Source organism: Taudactylus pleione, unplaced genomic scaffold (genome assembly GCF_031769625.1).
Source record: "Taudactylus pleione unplaced genomic scaffold, aTauple2 ptg000491l, whole genome shotgun sequence".
NCBI lineage: Eukaryota > Metazoa > Chordata > Amphibia > Anura > Myobatrachidae > Taudactylus > Taudactylus pleione.
In genome coordinates this window covers 715062-733888 of record NW_028284893.1, presented here as the reverse complement: position 1 = coordinate 733888, position 18827 = coordinate 715062, and the positions used below count along the sequence as shown (strand labels likewise).

The 18827-nt window shown below is 51.1% G+C and overlaps 1 protein-coding gene across 1 annotated transcript in view; it reads right to left on the bottom strand.

Annotated features, from left to right (window-relative positions):
* Positions 1-12083, bottom strand: part of LOC148502558 (rab3 GTPase-activating protein non-catalytic subunit-like) — a 242351-nt gene extending 230268 nt beyond the window's left edge. Inside the window, exon 1 of the mRNA XM_088449690.1 lies at positions 11844-12083. Coding sequence (XP_088305816.1) covers positions 11844-11940 — 97 coding nt within the window. The 5' untranslated portion in view covers positions 11941-12083. The remainder of the gene's footprint in view (positions 1-11843) is intronic.
* Between the last annotated feature and the right edge of the window lie 6744 nt (positions 12084-18827).

Below are 18827 nucleotides of genomic sequence, written 5' to 3'. Positions count from 1 at the left end.
ATACGATGATATGGAGCCTCTGTACAATGCTCTGGGGGTGGACTGATGTGTATATATATATATTAGTGTATATAGCACTGCATACGATGATATGGAGCCTCTGTACAATGCTCTGGGGGTGGACTGATGTGTATATATATATTAGTGTATATAGCACTGTATACGATGATATGGAGCCTCTGTACAATGCTCTGGGGGTGGACTGATGTATATATATATATATTAGTGTATATAGCGCTGTATACGATGATATGGAGCCTCTGTACAATGCTCTGGGGGTGGACTGATGTATATATATATATTAGTGTATATAGCACTGCATACGATGATATGGAGCCTCTGTACAATGCTCTGGGGGTGGACTGATGTATATATATATATATTAGTGTATATAGCGCTGTATACGATGATATGGAGCCTCTGTACAATGCTCTGGGGGTGGACTGATGTATATATATATATATTAGTGTATATAGCACTGTATACGATGATATGGAGCCTCTGTACAATGCTCTGGGGGTGGACTGATGTATATATATATATTAGTGTATATAGCACTGCATACGATGATATGGAGCCTCTGTACAATGCTCTGGGGGTGGACTGATGTATATATATATATATTAGTGTATATAGCGCTGCATACGATGATATGGAGCCTCTGTACAATGCTCTGGGGGTGGACTGATGTATATATATATATTAGTGTATATAGCACTGTATACGATGATATGGAGCCTCTGTACAATGCTCTGGGGGTGGACTGATGTATATATATATATTAGTGTATATAGCGCTGTATACGAGGATATGGAGCCTCTGTACAATGCTCTGGGGGTGGACTGATGTATATATATTAGTGTATATAGCACTGTATACGAGGATATGGAGCCTCTGTACAATGCTCTGGGGGTGGACTGATGTATATATATTAGTGTATATAGCGCTGTATACGAGGATATGGAGCCTCTGTACAATGCTCTGGGGGTGGACTGATGTATATATATATATATTAGTGTATATAGCGCTGTATACGAGGATATGGAGCCTCTGTACAATGCTCTGGGGGTGGACGGATGTATATATATTAGTGTATATAGCACTGTATACGATGATATGGAGCCTCTGTACAATGCTCTGGGGGTGGACTGATGTATATATATATATATATATTAGTGTATATAGCGCTGCATACGAGGATATGGAGCCTCTGTACAATGCTCTGGGGGTGGACTGATGTATATATATATATATATTAGTGTATATAGCACTGTATACGATGATATGGAGCCTCTGTACAATGCTCTGGGGGTGGACGGATGTATATATATTAGTGTATATAGCACTGTATACGATGATATGGAGCCTCTGTACAATGCTCTGGGGGTGGACTGATGTATATATATATATATTAGTGTATATAGCGCTGCATACGAGGATATGGAGCCTCTGTACAATGCTCTGGGGGTGGACGGATGTATATATATTAGTGTATATAGCGCTGTATACGAGGATATGGAGCCTCTGTACAATGCTCTGGGGGTGGACTGATGTATATATATATATATATTAGTGTATATAGCGCTGTATACGATGATATGGAGCCTCTGTACAATGCTCTGGGGGTGGACTGATGTATATATATATATATTAGTGTATATAGCGCTGCATACGAGGATATGGAGCCTCTGTACAATGCTCTGGGGGTGGACTGATGTATATATATATATATTAGTGTATATAGCGCTGCATACGAGGATATGGAGCCTCTGTACAATGCTCTGGGGGTGGACTGATGTATATATATATATATTAGTGTATATAGCGCTGCATACGATGATATGGAGCCTCTGTACAATGCTCTGGGGGTGGACTGATGTATATATATATATATTAGTGTATATAGCGCTGCATACGAGGATATGGAGCCTCTGTACAATGCTCTGGGGGTGGACTGATGTATATATATATATATATTAGTGTATATAGCACTGTATACGATGATATGGAGCCTCTGTACAATGCTCTGGGGGTGGACTGATGTATATATATATATATTAGTGTATATAGCGCTGTATACGATGATATGGAGCCTCTGTACAATGCTCTGGGGGTGGACTGATGTATATATATATATATTAGTGTATATAGCACTGTATACGATGATATGGAGCCTCTGTACAATGCTCTGGGGGTGGACTGATGTATATATATATATTAGTGTATATAGCACTGTATACGATGATATGGAGCCTCTGTACAATGCTCTGGGGGTGGACTGATGTATATATATATATTAGTGTATATAGCGCTGTATACGAGGATATGGAGCCTCTGTACAATGCTCTGGGGGTGGACTGATGTATATATATATATATTAGTGTATATAGCGCTGTATACGATGATATGGAGCCTCTGTACAATGCTCTGGGGGTGGACTGATGTATATATATATATATTAGTGTATATAGCGCTGTATACGAGGATATGGAGCCTCTGTACAATGCTCTGGGGGTGGACTGATGTATATATATATATATTAGTGTATATAGCGCTGTATACGATGATATGGAGCCTCTGTACAATGCTCTGGGGGTGGACTGATGTATATATATATATATTAGTGTATATAGCGCTGTATACGATGATATGGAGCCTCTGTACAATGCTCTGGGGGTGGACTGATGTATATATATATATATTAGTGTATATAGCACTGTATACGAGGATATGGAGCCTCTGTACAATGCTCTGGGGGTGGACTGATGTATATATATTAGTGTATATAGCGCTGTATACGAGGATATGGAGCCTCTGTACAATGCTCTGGGGGTGGACTGATGTATATATATATATATATTAGTGTATATAGCGCTGTATACGAGGATATGGAGCCTCTGTACAATGCTCTGGGGGTGGACTGATGTATATATATATATATTAGTGTATATAGCGCTGTATACGATGATATGGAGCCTCTGTACAATGCTCTGGGGGTGGACTGATGTATATATATATATATTAGTGTATATAGCGCTGTATACGATGATATGGAGCCTCTGTACAATGCTCTGGGGGTGGACTGATGTATATATATATATATTAGTGTATATAGCGCTGTATACGATGATATGGAGCCTCTGTACAATGCTCTGGGGGTGGACTGATGTATATATATATATATTAGTGTATATAGCGCTGTATACGATGATATGGAGCCTCTGTACAATGCTCTGGGGGTGGACTGATGTATATATATATATATTAGTGTATATAGCGCTGTATACGATGATATGGAGCCTCTGTACAATGCTCTGGGGGTGGACTGATGTATATATATATATATTAGTGTATATAGCGCTGTATACGATGATATGGAGCCTCTGTACAATGCTCTGGGGGTGGACTGATGTATATATATATATTAGTGTATATAGCACTGTATACGATGATATGGAGCCTCTGTACAATGCTCTGGGGGTGGACTGATGTATATATATTAGTGTATATAGCGCTGTATACGATGATATGGAGCCTCTGTACAATGCTCTGGGGGTGGACTGATGTATATATATATATATATTAGTGTATATAGCGCTGTATACGAGGATATGGAGCCTCTGTACAATGCTCTGGGGGTGGACTGATGTATATATATATATATTAGTGTATATAGCGCTGTATACGATGATATGGAGCCTCTGTACAATGCTCTGGGGGGTGGACTGATGTATATATATATATATTAGTGTATATAGCGCTGTATACGATGATATGGAGCCTCTGTACAATGCTCTGGGGGTGGACTGATGTATATATATATATATTAGTGTATATAGCGCTGCATACGATGATATGGAGCCTCTGTACAATGCTCTGGGGGTGGACTGATGTATATATATATATATTAGTGTATATAGCGCTGTATACGAGGATATGGAGCCTCTGTACAATGCTCTGGGGGTGGACTGATGTATATATATTAGTGTATATAGCGCTGTATACGAGGATATGGAGCCTCTGTACAATGCTCTGGGGGTGGACTGATGTATATATATATATATTAGTGTATATAGCGCTGTATACGATGATATGGAGCCTCTGTACAATGCTCTGGGGGTGGACTGATGTATATATATATATATTAGTGTATATAGCGCTGTATACGATGATATGGAGCCTCTGTACAATGCTCTGGGGGTGGACTGATGTATATATATTAGTGTATATAGCGCTGTATACGAGGATATGGAGCCTCTGTACAATGCTCTGGGGGTGGACTGATGTATATATATATATATTAGTGTATATAGCGCTGTATACGATGATATGGAGCCTCTGTACAATGCTCTGGGGGTGGACTGATGTATATATATATATATTAGTGTATATAGCGCTGTATACGAGGATATGGAGCCTCTGTACAATGCTCTGGGGGTGGACTGATGTATATATATTAGTGTATATAGCGCTGTATACGAGGATATGGAGCCTCTGTACAATGCTCTGGGGGTGGACTGATGTATATATATATTAGTGTATATAGCGCTGTATACGATGATATGGAGCCTCTGTACAATGCTCTGGGGGTGGACTGATGTATATATATATATATTAGTGTATATAGCGCTGTATACGAGGATATGGAGCCTCTGTACAATGCTCTGGGGGTGGACTGATGTATATATATATATATTAGTGTATATAGCAGCTGTATACGAGGATATGGAGCCTCTGTACAATGCTCTGGGGGTGGACTGATGTATATATATATATATATTAGTGTATATAGCGCTGTATACGAGGATATGGAGCCTCTGTACAATGCTCTGGGGGTGGACTGATGTATATATATATATATTAGTGTATATAGCGCTGTATACGATGATATGGAGCCTCTGTACAATGCTCTGGGGGTGGACTGATGTATATATATATATATTAGTGTATATAGCGCTGTATACGATGATATGGAGCCTCTGTACAATGCTCTGGGGGTGGACTGATGTATATATATATATATTAGTGTATATAGCGCTGTATACGATGATATGGAGCCTCTGTACAATGCTCTGGGGGTGGACTGATGTATATATATATATTAGTGTATATAGCACTGTATACGATGATATGGAGCCTCTGTACAATGCTCTGGGGGTGGACTGATGTATATATATATATATTAGTGTATATAGCGCTGTATACGATGATATGGAGCCTCTGTACAATGCTCTGGGGGTGGACTGATGTATATATATATATATTAGTGTATATAGCACTGTATACGAGGATATGGAGCCTCTGTCTCTGGGGGTGGACTGATGTATATATATATATATTAGTGTATATAGCGCTGTATACGATGATATGGAGCCTCTGTACAATGCTCTGGGGGTGGACTGATGTATACATATATATATTAGTGTATATAGCGCTGTATACGAGGATATGGAGCCTCTGTACAATGCTCTGGGGGTGGACTGATGTATATATATTAGTGTATATAGCGCTGTATACGAGGATATGGAGCCTCTGTACAATGCTCTGGGGGTGGACTGATGTATATATATATATATATTAGTGTATATAGCGCTGTATACGAGGATATGGAGCCTCTGTACAATGCTCTGGGGGTGGACTGATGTATATATATATATATTAGTGTATATAGCGCTGTATACGATGATATGGAGCCTCTGTACAATGCTCTGGGGGTGGACTGATGTATATATATATATATTAGTGTATATAGCGCTGCATACGATGATATGGAGCCTCTGTACAATGCTCTGGGGGTGGACTGATGTATATATATTAGTGTATATAGCGCTGTATACGATGATATGGAGCCTCTGTACAATGCTCTGGGGGTGGACTGATGTATATATATATATATTAGTGTATATAGCGCTGTATACGATGATATGGAGCCTCTGTACAATGCTCTGGGGGTGGACTGATGTATATATATATATATTAGTGTATATAGCGCTGTATACGAGGATATGGAGCCTCTGTACAATGCTCTGGGGGTGGACTGATGTATATATATTAGTGTATATAGCGCTGTATACGATGATATGGAGCCTCTGTACAATGCTCTGGGGGTGGACTGATGTATATATATATATATTAGTGTATATAGCGCTGTATACGAGGATATGGAGCCTCTGTACAATGCTCTGGGGGTGGACTGATGTATATATATATATATTAGTGTATATAGCGCTGTATACGAGGATATGGAGCCTCTGTACAATGCTCTGGGGTGGACTGATGTATATATATATATATATTAGTGTATATAGCGCTGTATACGAGGATATGGAGCCTCTGTACAATGCTCTGGGGGTGGACTGATGTATATATATTAGTGTATATAGCGCTGTATACGAGGATATGGAGCCTCTGTACAATGCTCTGGGGGTGGACTGATGTATATATATATATATATATTAGTGTATATAGCGCTGTATACGAGGATATGGAGCCTCTGTACAATGCTCTGGGGGTGGACTGATGTGTATATATATATATATTAGTGTATATAGCGCTGTATACGAGGATATGGAGCCTCTGTACAATGCTCTGGGGGTGGACTGATGTATATATATATATATATTAGTGTATATAGCGCTGTATACGAGGATATGGAGCCTCTGTACAATGCTCTGGGGGTGGACTGATGTATATATATATATATTAGTGTATATAGCACTGTATACGAGGATATGGAGCCTCTGTACAATGCTCTGGGGGTGGACTGATGTATATATATATATATTAGTGTATATAGCGCTGTATACGAGGATATGGAGCCTCTGTACAATGCTCTGGGGGTGGACTGATGTATATATATATATATTAGTGTATATAGCACTGTATACGATGATATGGAGCCTCTGTACAATGCTCTGGGGGTGGACTGATGTATATATATATATATATTAGTGTATATAGCGCTGTATACGAGGATATGGAGCCTCTGTACAATGCTCTGGGGGTGGACTGATGTATATATATATATATTAGTGTATATAGCGCTGTATACGATGATATGGAGCCTCTGTACAATGCTCTGGGGGTGGACTGATGTATATATATATATATTAGTGTATATAGCACTGTATACGATGATATGGAGCCTCTGTACAATGCTCTGGGGGTGGACTGATGTATATATATATATATTAGTGTATATAGCGCTGTATACGATGATATGGAGCCTCTGTACAATGCTCTGGGGGTGGACTGATGTATATATATATATATATTAGTGTATATAGCACTGTATACGATGATATGGAGCCTCTGTACAATGCTCTGGGGGTGGACTGATGTATATATATATATATTAGTGTATATAGCACTGTATACGATGATATGGAGCCTCTGTACAATGCTCTGGGGGTGGACTGATGTATATATATATATATTAGTGTATATAGCGCTGTATACGATGATATGGAGCCTCTGTACAATGCTCTGGGGGTGGACTGATGTATATATATATATATTAGTGTATATAGCGCTGTATACGATGATATGGAGCCTCTGTACAATGCTCTGGGGGTGGACTGATGTATATATATATATATTAGTGTATATAGCGCTGTATACGATGATATGGAGCCTCTGTACAATGCTCTGGGGGTGGACTGATGTATATATATATATATTAGTATATATAGCGCTGCATACGATGATATGGAGCCTCTGTACAATGCTCTGGGGGTGGACTGATGTATATATATATATATTAGTGTATATAGCGCTGTATACGATGATATGGAGCCTCTGTACAATGCTCTGGGGGTGGACTGATGTATATATATATATATTAGTGTATATAGCGCTGTATACGATGATATGGAGCCTCTGTACAATGCTCTGGGGGTGGACTGATGTATATATATATATATATTAGTGTATATAGCGCTGCATACGATGATATGGAGCCTCTGTACAATGCTCTGGGGGTGGACTGATGTATATATATATATATTAGTGTATATAGCGCTGTATACGATGATATGGAGCCTCTGTACAATGCTCTGGGGGTGGACTGATGTATATATATATATATTAGTATATATAGCGCTGCATACGATGATATGGAGCCTCTGTACAATGCTCTGGGGGTGGACTGATGTATATATATATATATTAGTGTATATAGCGCTGTATACGAGGATATGGAGCCTCTGTACAATGCTCTGGGGGTGGACTGATGTATATATATATATATATATTAGTGTATATAGCGCTGTATACGATGATATGGAGCCTCTGTACAATGCTCTGGGGGTGGACTGATGTATATATATATATTAGTGTATATAGCGCTGTATACGATGATATGGAGCCTCTGTACAATGCTCTGGGGGTGGACTGATGTATATATATATATATATATTAGTGTATATAGCGCTGTATACGATGATATGGAGCCTCTGTACAATGCTCTGGGGGTGGACTGATGTATATATATATATATTAGTGTATATAGCGCTGTATACGATGATATGGAGCCTCTGTACAATGCTCTGGGGGTGGACTGATGTATATATATATATATTAGTATATATAGCGCTGCATACGATGATATGGAGCCTCTGTACAATGCTCTGGGGGTGGACTGATGTATATATATATATATTAGTGTATATAGCGCTGTATACGAGGATATGGAGCCTCTGTACAATGCTCTGGGGGTGGACTGATGTATATATATATATATATATTAGTGTATATAGCGCTGTATACGATGATATGGAGCCTCTGTACAATGCTCTGGGGGTGGACTGATGTATATATATATATTAGTGTATATAGCGCTGTATACGATGATATGGAGCCTCTGTACAATGCTCTGGGGGTGGACTGATGTATATATATATATATATTAGTGTATATAGCGCTGCATACGATGATATGGAGCCTCTGTACAATGCTCTGGGGGTGGACTGATGTATATATATATATATTAGTGTATATAGCGCTGTATACGATGATATGGAGCCTCTGTACAATGCTCTGGGGGTGGACTGATGTATATATATATATATTAGTATATATAGCGCTGCATACGATGATATGGAGCCTCTGTACAATGCTCTGGGGGTGGACTGATGTATATATATATATATTAGTGTATATAGCGCTGTATACGAGGATATGGAGCCTCTGTACAATGCTCTGGGGGTGGACTGATGTATATATATATATATATATATTAGTGTATATAGCGCTGTATACGATGATATGGAGCCTCTGTACAATGCTCTGGGGGTGGACTGATGTATATATATATATTAGTGTATATAGCGCTGTATACGATGATATGGAGCCTCTGTACAATGCTCTGGGGGTGGACTGATGTATATATATATATATATATTAGTGTATATAGCGCTGTATACGATGATATGGAGCCTCTGTACAATGCTCTGAGGGTGGACTGATGTATATATATATATATTAGTGTATATAGCGCTGTATACGATGATATGGAGCCTCTGTACAATGCTCTGGGGGTGGACTGATGTATATATATATATATTAGTATATATAGCGCTGCATACGATGATATGGAGCCTCTGTACAATGCTCTGGGGGTGGACTGATGTATATATATATATTAGTGTATATAGCGCTGTATACGAGGATATGGAGCCTCTGTACAATGCTCTGGGGGTGGACTGATGTGTATATATATATATTAGTATATATAGCGCTGCATACGATGATATGGAGCCTCTGTACAATGCTCTGGGGGTGGACTGATGTATATATATATATATTAGTGTATATAGCGCTGTATACGAGGATATGGAGCCTCTGTACAATGCTCTGGGGGTGGACTGATGTATATATATATATATATATATATTAGTGTATATAGCACTGTATACGATGATATGGAGCCTCTGTACAATGCTCTGGGGGTGGACTGATGTATATATATATATATTAGTGTATATAGCGCTGTATACGATGATATGGAGCCTCTGTACAATGCTCTGGGGGTGGACTGATGTATATATATATATATATATTAGTGTATATAGCGCTGTATACGATGATATGGAGCCTCTGTACAATGCTCTGGGGGTGGACTGATGTATATATATATATATATATTAGTGTATATAGCGCTGTATACGATGATATGGAGCCTCTGTACAATGCTCTGGGGGTGGACTGATGTATATATATATATATATATTAGTGTATATAGCGCTGTATACGATGATATGGAGCCTCTGTACAATGCTCTGGGGGTGGACTGATGTATATATATATATATATATATTAGTGTATATAGCGCTGTATACGATGATATGGAGCCTCTGTACAATGCTCTGGGGGTGGACTGATGTATATATATATATATTAGTGTATATAGCGCTGTATACGATGATATGGAGCCTCTGTACAATGCTCTGGGGGTGGACTGATGTATATATATATATATTAGTGTATATAGCGCTGTATACGATGATATGGAGCCTCTGTACAATGCTCTGGGGGTGGACTGATGTATATATATATATATTAGTGTATATAGCGCTGTATACGATGATATGGAGCCTCTGTACAATGCTCTGGGGGTGGACTGATGTATATATATATATATATTAGTGTATATAGCGCTGTATACGATGATATGGAGCCTCTGTACAATGCTCTGGGGGTGGACTGATGTATATATATATATATATTAGTGTATATAGCGCTGTATACGATGATATGGAGCCTCTGTACAATGCTCTGGGGGTGGACTGATGTATATATATATATATTAGTGTATATAGCGCTGCATACGATGATATGGAGCCTCTGTACAATGCTCTGGGGGTGGACTGATGTATATATATATATATTAGTGTATATAGCGCTGTATACGATGATATGGAGCCTCTGTACAATGCTCTGGGGGTGGACTGATGTATATATATATATATATATTAGTGTATATAGCGCTGTATACGATGATATGGAGCCTCTGTACAATGCTCTGGGGGTGGACTGATGTATATATATATATATATATTAGTGTATATAGCGCTGTATACGATGATATGGAGCCTCTGTACAATGCTCTGGGGGTGGACTGATGTATATATATATATATATATATTAGTGTATATAGCGCTGTATACGATGATATGGAGCCTCTGTACAATGCTCTGGGGGTGGACTGATGTATATATATATATATTAGTGTATATAGCGCTGTATACGATGATATGGAGCCTCTGTACAATGCTCTGGGGGTGGACTGATGTATATATATATATATTAGTGTATATAGCGCTGTATACGATGATATGGAGCCTCTGTACAATGCTCTGGGGGTGGACTGATGTATATATATATATATTAGTGTATATAGCGCTGTATACGATGATATGGAGCCTCTGTACAATGCTCTGGGGGTGGACTGATGTATATATATATATATATTAGTGTATATAGCGCTGTATACGATGATATGGAGCCTCTGTACAATGCTCTGGGGGTGGACTGATGTATATATATATATATATTAGTGTATATAGCGCTGTATACGATGATATGGAGCCTCTGTACAATGCTCTGGGGGTGGACTGATGTATATATATATATATTAGTGTATATAGCGCTGCATACGATGATATGGAGCCTCTGTACAATGCTCTGGGGGTGGACTGATGTATATATATATATATTAGTGTATATAGCGCTGTATACGAGGATATGGAGCCTCTGTACAATGCTCTGGGGGTGGACTGATGTATATATATATATATTAGTGTATATAGCACTGCATACGAGGAGACATTAGACCCAGGACTCACCATGAATCTTCCTCTCCTCTCGGAGCCCGGGGAACAGGAAGTCCCTGACCGGCTTTATGTCCTGGAAGCGGCAGAACTCCAGCAGGGTACAGGCCATGGTGTCACTCAGCAGCCGCTGCTCTCGGTACCGGCTCCGGCTGTCACTGGTCACCAGCTGCGGAGCATCCAGCCCGGAACTGCGTCATCCTGGTGAGGTGTCAGCGAGGCTCCTGCACAGCTCTGCGCATGCGCCCGTCTGGCCGTCACTCTCCCCTGCTGTACGGTTACCGTAGCGACCGACACACGTCACATGACCCCAGCTCACGCCGCCATCTTTGTTTTTGGCAAGTGTGCTTATGCATTGGCTATTTCATTACTTAGAAAATGAAGGGACCACGCGGAGCGCGAGAGGGAGGGCGACACGCCGGAGCGCGAGAGGGAGGGCGACACGCCGGAGCGCGAGAGGGAGGGCGACACGCCGGAGTGTGAGAGCGACTACGCCGCAGGGCACAGTGCGAGAGGGAGGGCGACACACCGGAGTGCGAGAGGGAGGGCGACACGCCGGAATGCGAGAGGGAGGGCGACACGCCGGAATGCGAGAGAGAGGGCGACACGCCGGAGTGCGAGAGGGAGGGCGACACGCCGGAGTGCGAGAGGGAGGGCGACACGCCGGAGTGTGAGAGCGACTACGCCGCAGGGCACAGTGCGAGAGGGAGGGCGACACACCGGAGTGGGAGAGGGAGGGCGACACGCCGGAGTGGGAGAGGGAGGGCGACACGCCGGAGTGGGAGAGGAAGGGCGACCCACCGGAGTGCGAGAGGGAGGGCGACACGCCGGAGTGCGAGAGGGATGGCGACACGCCGGAGTGTGAGAGCAACGAACGCCGGAGTGCGAGAGGGAGGGCGACACGCCGGAGTGCGAGAGGGAGGGCGACACGCCGGAGTACGAGAGAGAGGCCGACCCGCCGGAGTGCGAGAGGGAGGGCGACACGCCGGAGCGCGAGAGGGAGGGCGACACGCCAGAGCGCGAGAGGGAGGGCGACACGCCGGAGCGCGAGAGGGAGGGCGACACGCCGGAGCGCGAGAGGGAGGGCGACACGCCGGAGCGCGAGAGGGAGGGCGACACGCCGGAGCGCGAGAGGGAGGGCGACACGCCGGAGCGCGAGAGGGAGGGCGACACGCCGGAGCGCGAGAGGGAGGGCGACACGCCGGAGCGCGAGAGGGAGGGCGACACGCCGGAGTGTGAGAGCGACTACGCCGCAGGGCAGAGTGCGAGAGGGAGGGCGACACACCGGAGTGCGAGAGGGAGGGCGACACGCCGGAATGCGAGAGGGAGGGCGACACGCCGGAATGCGAGAGAGAGGGCGACACGCCGGAGTGCGAGAGGGAGGGCGACACGCCGGAGTGCGAGAGGGAGGGCGACACGCCGGAGTGTGAGAGCGACTACGCCGCAGGGCACAGTGCGAGAGGGAGGGCGACACACCGGAGTGGGAGAGGGAGGGCGACACGCCGGAGTGGAAGAGGGAGGGCGACACGCCGGAGTGGGAGAGGAAGGGCGACCCACCGGAGTGCGAGAGGGAGGGCGACACGCCGGAGTGCGAGAGGGATGGCGACACGCCGGAGTGTGAGAGCAACGAACGCCGGAGTGCGAGAGGGAGGGCGACACGCCGGAGTGCGAGAGGGAGGGCGACACGCCGGAGTACGAGAGAGAGGCCGACCCGCCGGAGTGCGAGAGGGAGGGCGACACGCCGGAGTGCGAGAGGGATGGCGACACGCCGGAGTGTGAGAGCAACGAACGCCGGAGTGCGAGAGGGAGGGCGACACGCCGGAGTGCGAGAGGGAGGGCGACACGCCGGAGTACGAGAGAGAGGCCGACCCGCCGGAGTGCGAGAGGGAGGGCGACACGCCGGAGCGCGAGAGGGAGGGCGACACGCCAGAGCGCGAGAGGGAGGGCGACACGCCGGAGCGCGAGAGGGAGGGCGACACGCCGGAGCGCGAGAGGGAGGGCGACACGCCGGAGCGCGAGAGGGAGGGCGACACGCCGGAGCGCGAGAGGGAGGGCGACACGCCGGAGTGTGAGAGCGACTACGCCGCAGGGCAGAGTGCGAGAGGGAGGGCGACACACCGGAGTGCGAGAGGGAGGGCGACACGCCGGAATGCGAGAGGGAGGGCGACACGCCGGAATGCGAGAGAGAGGGCGACACGCCGGAGTGCGAGAGGGAGGGCGACACGCCGGAGTGCGAGAGGGAGGGCGACACGCCGGAGTGTGAGAGCGACTACGCCGCAGGGCACAGTGCGAGAGGGAGGGCGACACACCGGAGTGGGAGAGGGAGGGCGACACGCCGGAGTGGGAGAGGGAGGGCGACACGCCGGAGTGGGAGAGGAAGGGCGACCCACCGGAGTGCGAGAGGGAGGGCGACACGCCGGAGTGCGAGAGGGATGGCGACACGCCGGAGTGTGAGAGCAACGAACGCCGGAGTGCGAGAGGGAGGGCGACACGCCGGAGTGCGAGAGGGAGGGCGACACGCCGGAGTACGAGAGAGAGGCCGACCCGCCGGAGTGCGAGAGGGAGGGCGACACGCCGGAGCGCGAGAGGGAGGGCGACACGCCAGAGCGCGAGAGGGAGGGCGACACGCCGGAGCGCGAGAGGGAGGGCGACACGCCGGAGCGCGAGAGGGAGGGCGACACGCCGGAGCGCGAGAGGGAGGGCGACACGCCGGAGCGCGAGAGGGAGGGCGACACGCCGGAGCGCGAGAGGGAGGGCGACACGCCGGAGCGCGAGAGGGAGGGCGACACGCCGGAGCGCGAGAGGGAGGGCGACACGCCGGAGTGTGAGAGCGACTACGCCGCAGGGCAGAGTGCGAGAGGGAGGGCGACACACCGGAGTGCGAGAGGGAGGGCGACACGCCGGAATGCGAGAGGGAGGGCGACACGCCGGAATGCGAGAGAGAGGGCGACACGCCGGAGTGCGAGAGGGAGGGCGACACGCCGGAGTGCGAGAGGGAGGGCGACACGCCGGAGTGTGAGAGCGACTACGCCGCAGGGCACAGTGCGAGAGGGAGGGCGACACACCGGAGTGGGAGAGGGAGGGCGACACGCCGGAGTGGGAGAGGGAGGGCGACACGCCGGAGTGGGAGAGGAAGGGCGACCCACCGGAGTGCGAGAGGGAGGGCGACACGCCGGAGTGCGAGAGGGATGGCGACACGCCGGAGTGTGAGAGCAACGAACGCCGGAGTGCGAGAGGGAGGGCGACACGCCGGAGTGCGAGAGGGAGGGCGACACGCCGGAGTACGAGAGAGAGGCCGACCCGCCGGAGTGCGAGAGGGAGGGCGACACGCCGGAGTGCGAGAGGGATGGCGACACGCCGGAGTGTGAGAGCAACGAACGCCGGAGTGCGAGAGGGAGGGCGACACGCCGGAGTGCGAGAGGGAGGGCGACACGCCGGAGTACGAGAGAGAGGCCGACCCGCCGGAGTGCGAGAGGGAGGGCGACACGCCGGAGCGCGAGAGGGAGGGCGACACGCCAGAGCGCGAGAGGGAGGGCGACACGCCGGAGCGCGAGAGGGAGGGCGACACGCCGGAGCGCGAGAGGGAGGGCGACACGCCGGAGCGCGAGAGGGAGGGCGACACGCCGGAGCGCGAGAGGGAGGGCGACACGCCGGAGCGCGAGAGGGAGGGCGACACGCCGGAGCGCGAGAGGGAGGGCGACACGCCGGAGCGCGAGAGGGAGGGCGACACGCCGGAGCGCGAGAGGGAGGGCGACACGCCGGAGCGCGAGAGGGAGGGCGACACGCCGGAGCGCGAGAGGGAGGGCGACACGCCGGAGCGCGAGAGGGAGGGCGACACGCCGGAGTGTGAGAGCGACTACGCCGCAGGGCAGAGTGCGAGAGGGAGGGCGACACACCGGAGTGCGAGAGGGAGGGCGACACGCCGGAATGCGAGAGGGAGGGCGACACGCCGGAATGCGAGAGAGAGGGCGACACGCCGGAGTGCGAGAGGGAGGGCGACACGCCGGAGTGCGAGAGGGAGGGCGACACGCCGGAGTGTGAGAGCGACTACGCCGCAGGGCACAGTGCGAGAGGGAGGGCGACACACCGGAGTGGGAGAGGGAGGGCGACACGCCGGAGTGGGAGAGGGAGGGCGACACGCCGGAGTGGGAGAGGAAGGGCGACCCACCGGAGTGCGAGAGGGAGGGCGACACGCCGGAGTGCGAGAGGGATGGCGACACGCCGGAGTGTGAGAGCAACGAACGCCGGAGTGCGAGAGGGAGGGCGACACGCCGGAGTGCGAGAGGGAGGGCGACACGCCGGAGTACGAGAGAGAGGCCGACCCGCCGGAGAGCGAGAGGGAGGGCGACACGCCGGAGCGCGAGAGGGAGGGCGACACGCCAGAGCGCGAGAGGGAGGGCGACACGCCGGAGCGCGAGAGGGAGGGCGACACGCCGGAGCGCGAGAGGGAGGGCGACACGCCGGAGCGCGAGAGGGAGGGCGACACGCCGGAGCGCGAGAGGGAGGGCGACACGCCGGAGCGCGAGAGGGAGGGCGACACGCCGGAGCGCGAGAGGGAGGGCGACACGCCGGAGCGCGAGAGGGAGGGCGACACGCCGGAGCGCGAGAGGGAGGGCGACACGCCGGAGTGTGAGAGCGACTACGCCGCAGGGCAGAGTGCGAGAGGGAGGGCGACACACCGGAGTGCGAGAGGGAGGGCGACACGCCGGAATGCGAGAGGGAGGGCGACACGCCGGAATGCGAGAGAGAGGGCGACACGCCGGAGTGCGAGAGGGAGGGCGACACGCCGGAGTGCGAGAGGGAGGGCGACACGCCGGAGTGTGAGAGCGACTACGCCGCAGGGCACAGTGCGAGAGGGAGGGCGACACACCGGAGTGGGAGAGGGAGGGCGACACGCCGGAGTGGGAGAGGGAGGGCGACACGCCGGAGTGGGAGAGGAAGGGCGACCCACCGGAGTGCGAGAGGGAGGGCGACACGCCGGAGTGCGAGAGGGATGGCGACACGCCGGAGTGTGAGAGCAACGAACGCCGGAGTGCGAGAGGGAGGGCGACACGCCGGAGTGCGAGAGGGAGGGCGACACGCCGGAGTACGAGAGAGAGGCCGACCCGCCGGAGCGCGAGAGGGAGGGCGACACGCCGGAGCGCGAGAGGGAGGGCGACACGCCAGAGCGCGAGAGGGAGGGCGACACGCCGGAGCGCGAGAGGGAGGGCGACACGCCGGAGCGCGAGAGGGAGGGCGACACGCCGGAGCGCGAGAGGGAGGGCGACACGCCGGAGCGCGAGAGGGAGGGCGACACGCCGGAGCGCGAGAGGGAGGGCGACACGCCGGAGCGCGAGAGGGAGGGCGACACGCCGGAGCGCGAGAGGGAGGGCGACACGCCGGAGCGCGAGAGGGAGGGCGACACGCCGGAGTGTGAGAGCGACTACGCCGCAGGGCAGAGTGCGAGAGGGAGGGCGACACACCGGAGTGCGAGAGGGAGGGCGACACGCCGGAATGCGAGAGGGAGGGCGACACGCCGGAATGCGAGAGAGAGGGCGACACGCCGGAGTGCGAGAGGGAGGGCGACACGCCGGAGTGCGAGAGGGAGGGCGACACGCCGGAGTGTGAGAGCGACTACGCCGCAGGGCACAGTGCGAGAGGGAGGGCGACACACCGGAGTGGGAGAGGGAGGGCGACACGCCGGAGTGGGAGAGGGAGGGCGACACGCCGGAGTGGGAGAGGAAGGGCGACCCACCGGAGTGCGAGAGGGAGGGCGACACGCCGGAGTGCGAGAGGGATGGCGACACGCCGGAGTGTGAGAGCAACGAACGCCGGAGTGCGAGAGGGAGGGCGACACGCCGGAGTGCGAGAGGGAGGGCGACACGCCGGAGTACGAGAGAGAGGCCGACCCGCCGGAGTGCGAGAGGGAGGGCGACACGCCGGAGCGCGAGAGGGAGGGCGACACGCCAGAGCGCGAGAGGGAGGGCGACACGCCGGAGCGCGAGAGGGAGGGCGACACGCCGGAGCGCGAGAGGGAGGGCGACACGCCGGAGCGCGAGAGGGAGGGCGACACGCCGGAGCGCGAGAGGGAGGGCGACACGCCGGAGTGTGAGAGCGACTACGCCGCAGGGCAGAGTGCGAGAGGGAGGGCGACACACCGGAGTGCGAGAGGGAGGGCGACACGCCGGAATGCGAGAGGGAGGGCGACACGCCGGAATGCGAGAGAGAGGGCGACACGCCGGAGTGCGAGAGGGAGGGCGACACGCCGGAGTGCGAGAGGGAGGGCGACACGCCGGAGTGTGAGAGCGACTACGCCGCAGGGCACAGTGCGAGAGGGAGGGCGACACACCGGAGTGGGAGAGGGAGGGCGACACGCCGGAGTGGGAGAGGGAGGGCGACACGCCGGAGTGGGAGAGGAAGGGCGACCCACCGGAGTGCGAGAGGGAGGGCGACACGCCGGAGTGCGAGAGGGATGGCGACACGCCGGAGTGTGAGAGCAACGAACGCCGGAGTGCGAGAGGGAGGGCGACACGCCGGAGTGCGAGAGGGAGGGCGACACGCCGGAGTACGAGAGAGAGGCCGACCCGCCGGAGTGCGAGAGGGAGGGCGACACGCCGGAGCGCGAGAGGGAGGGCGACACGCCAGAGCGCGAGAGGGAGGGCGACACGCCGGAGCGCGAGAGGGAGGGCGACACGCCGGAGCGCGAGAGGGAGGGCGACACGCCGGAGCGCGAGAGGGAGGGCGACACGCCGGAGCGCGAGAGGGAGGGCGACACGCCGGAGTGTGAGAGCGACTACGCCGCAGGGCAGAGTGCGAGAGGGAGGGCGACACACCGGAGTGCGAGAGGGAGGGCGACACGCCGGAATGCGAGAGGGAGGGCGACACGCCGGAATGCGAGAGAGAGGGCGACACGCCGGAGTGCGAGAGGGAGGGCGACACGCCGGAGTGCGAGAGGGAGGGCGACACGCCGGAGTGTGAGAGCGACTACGCCGCAGGGCACAGTGCGAGAGGGAGGGCGAC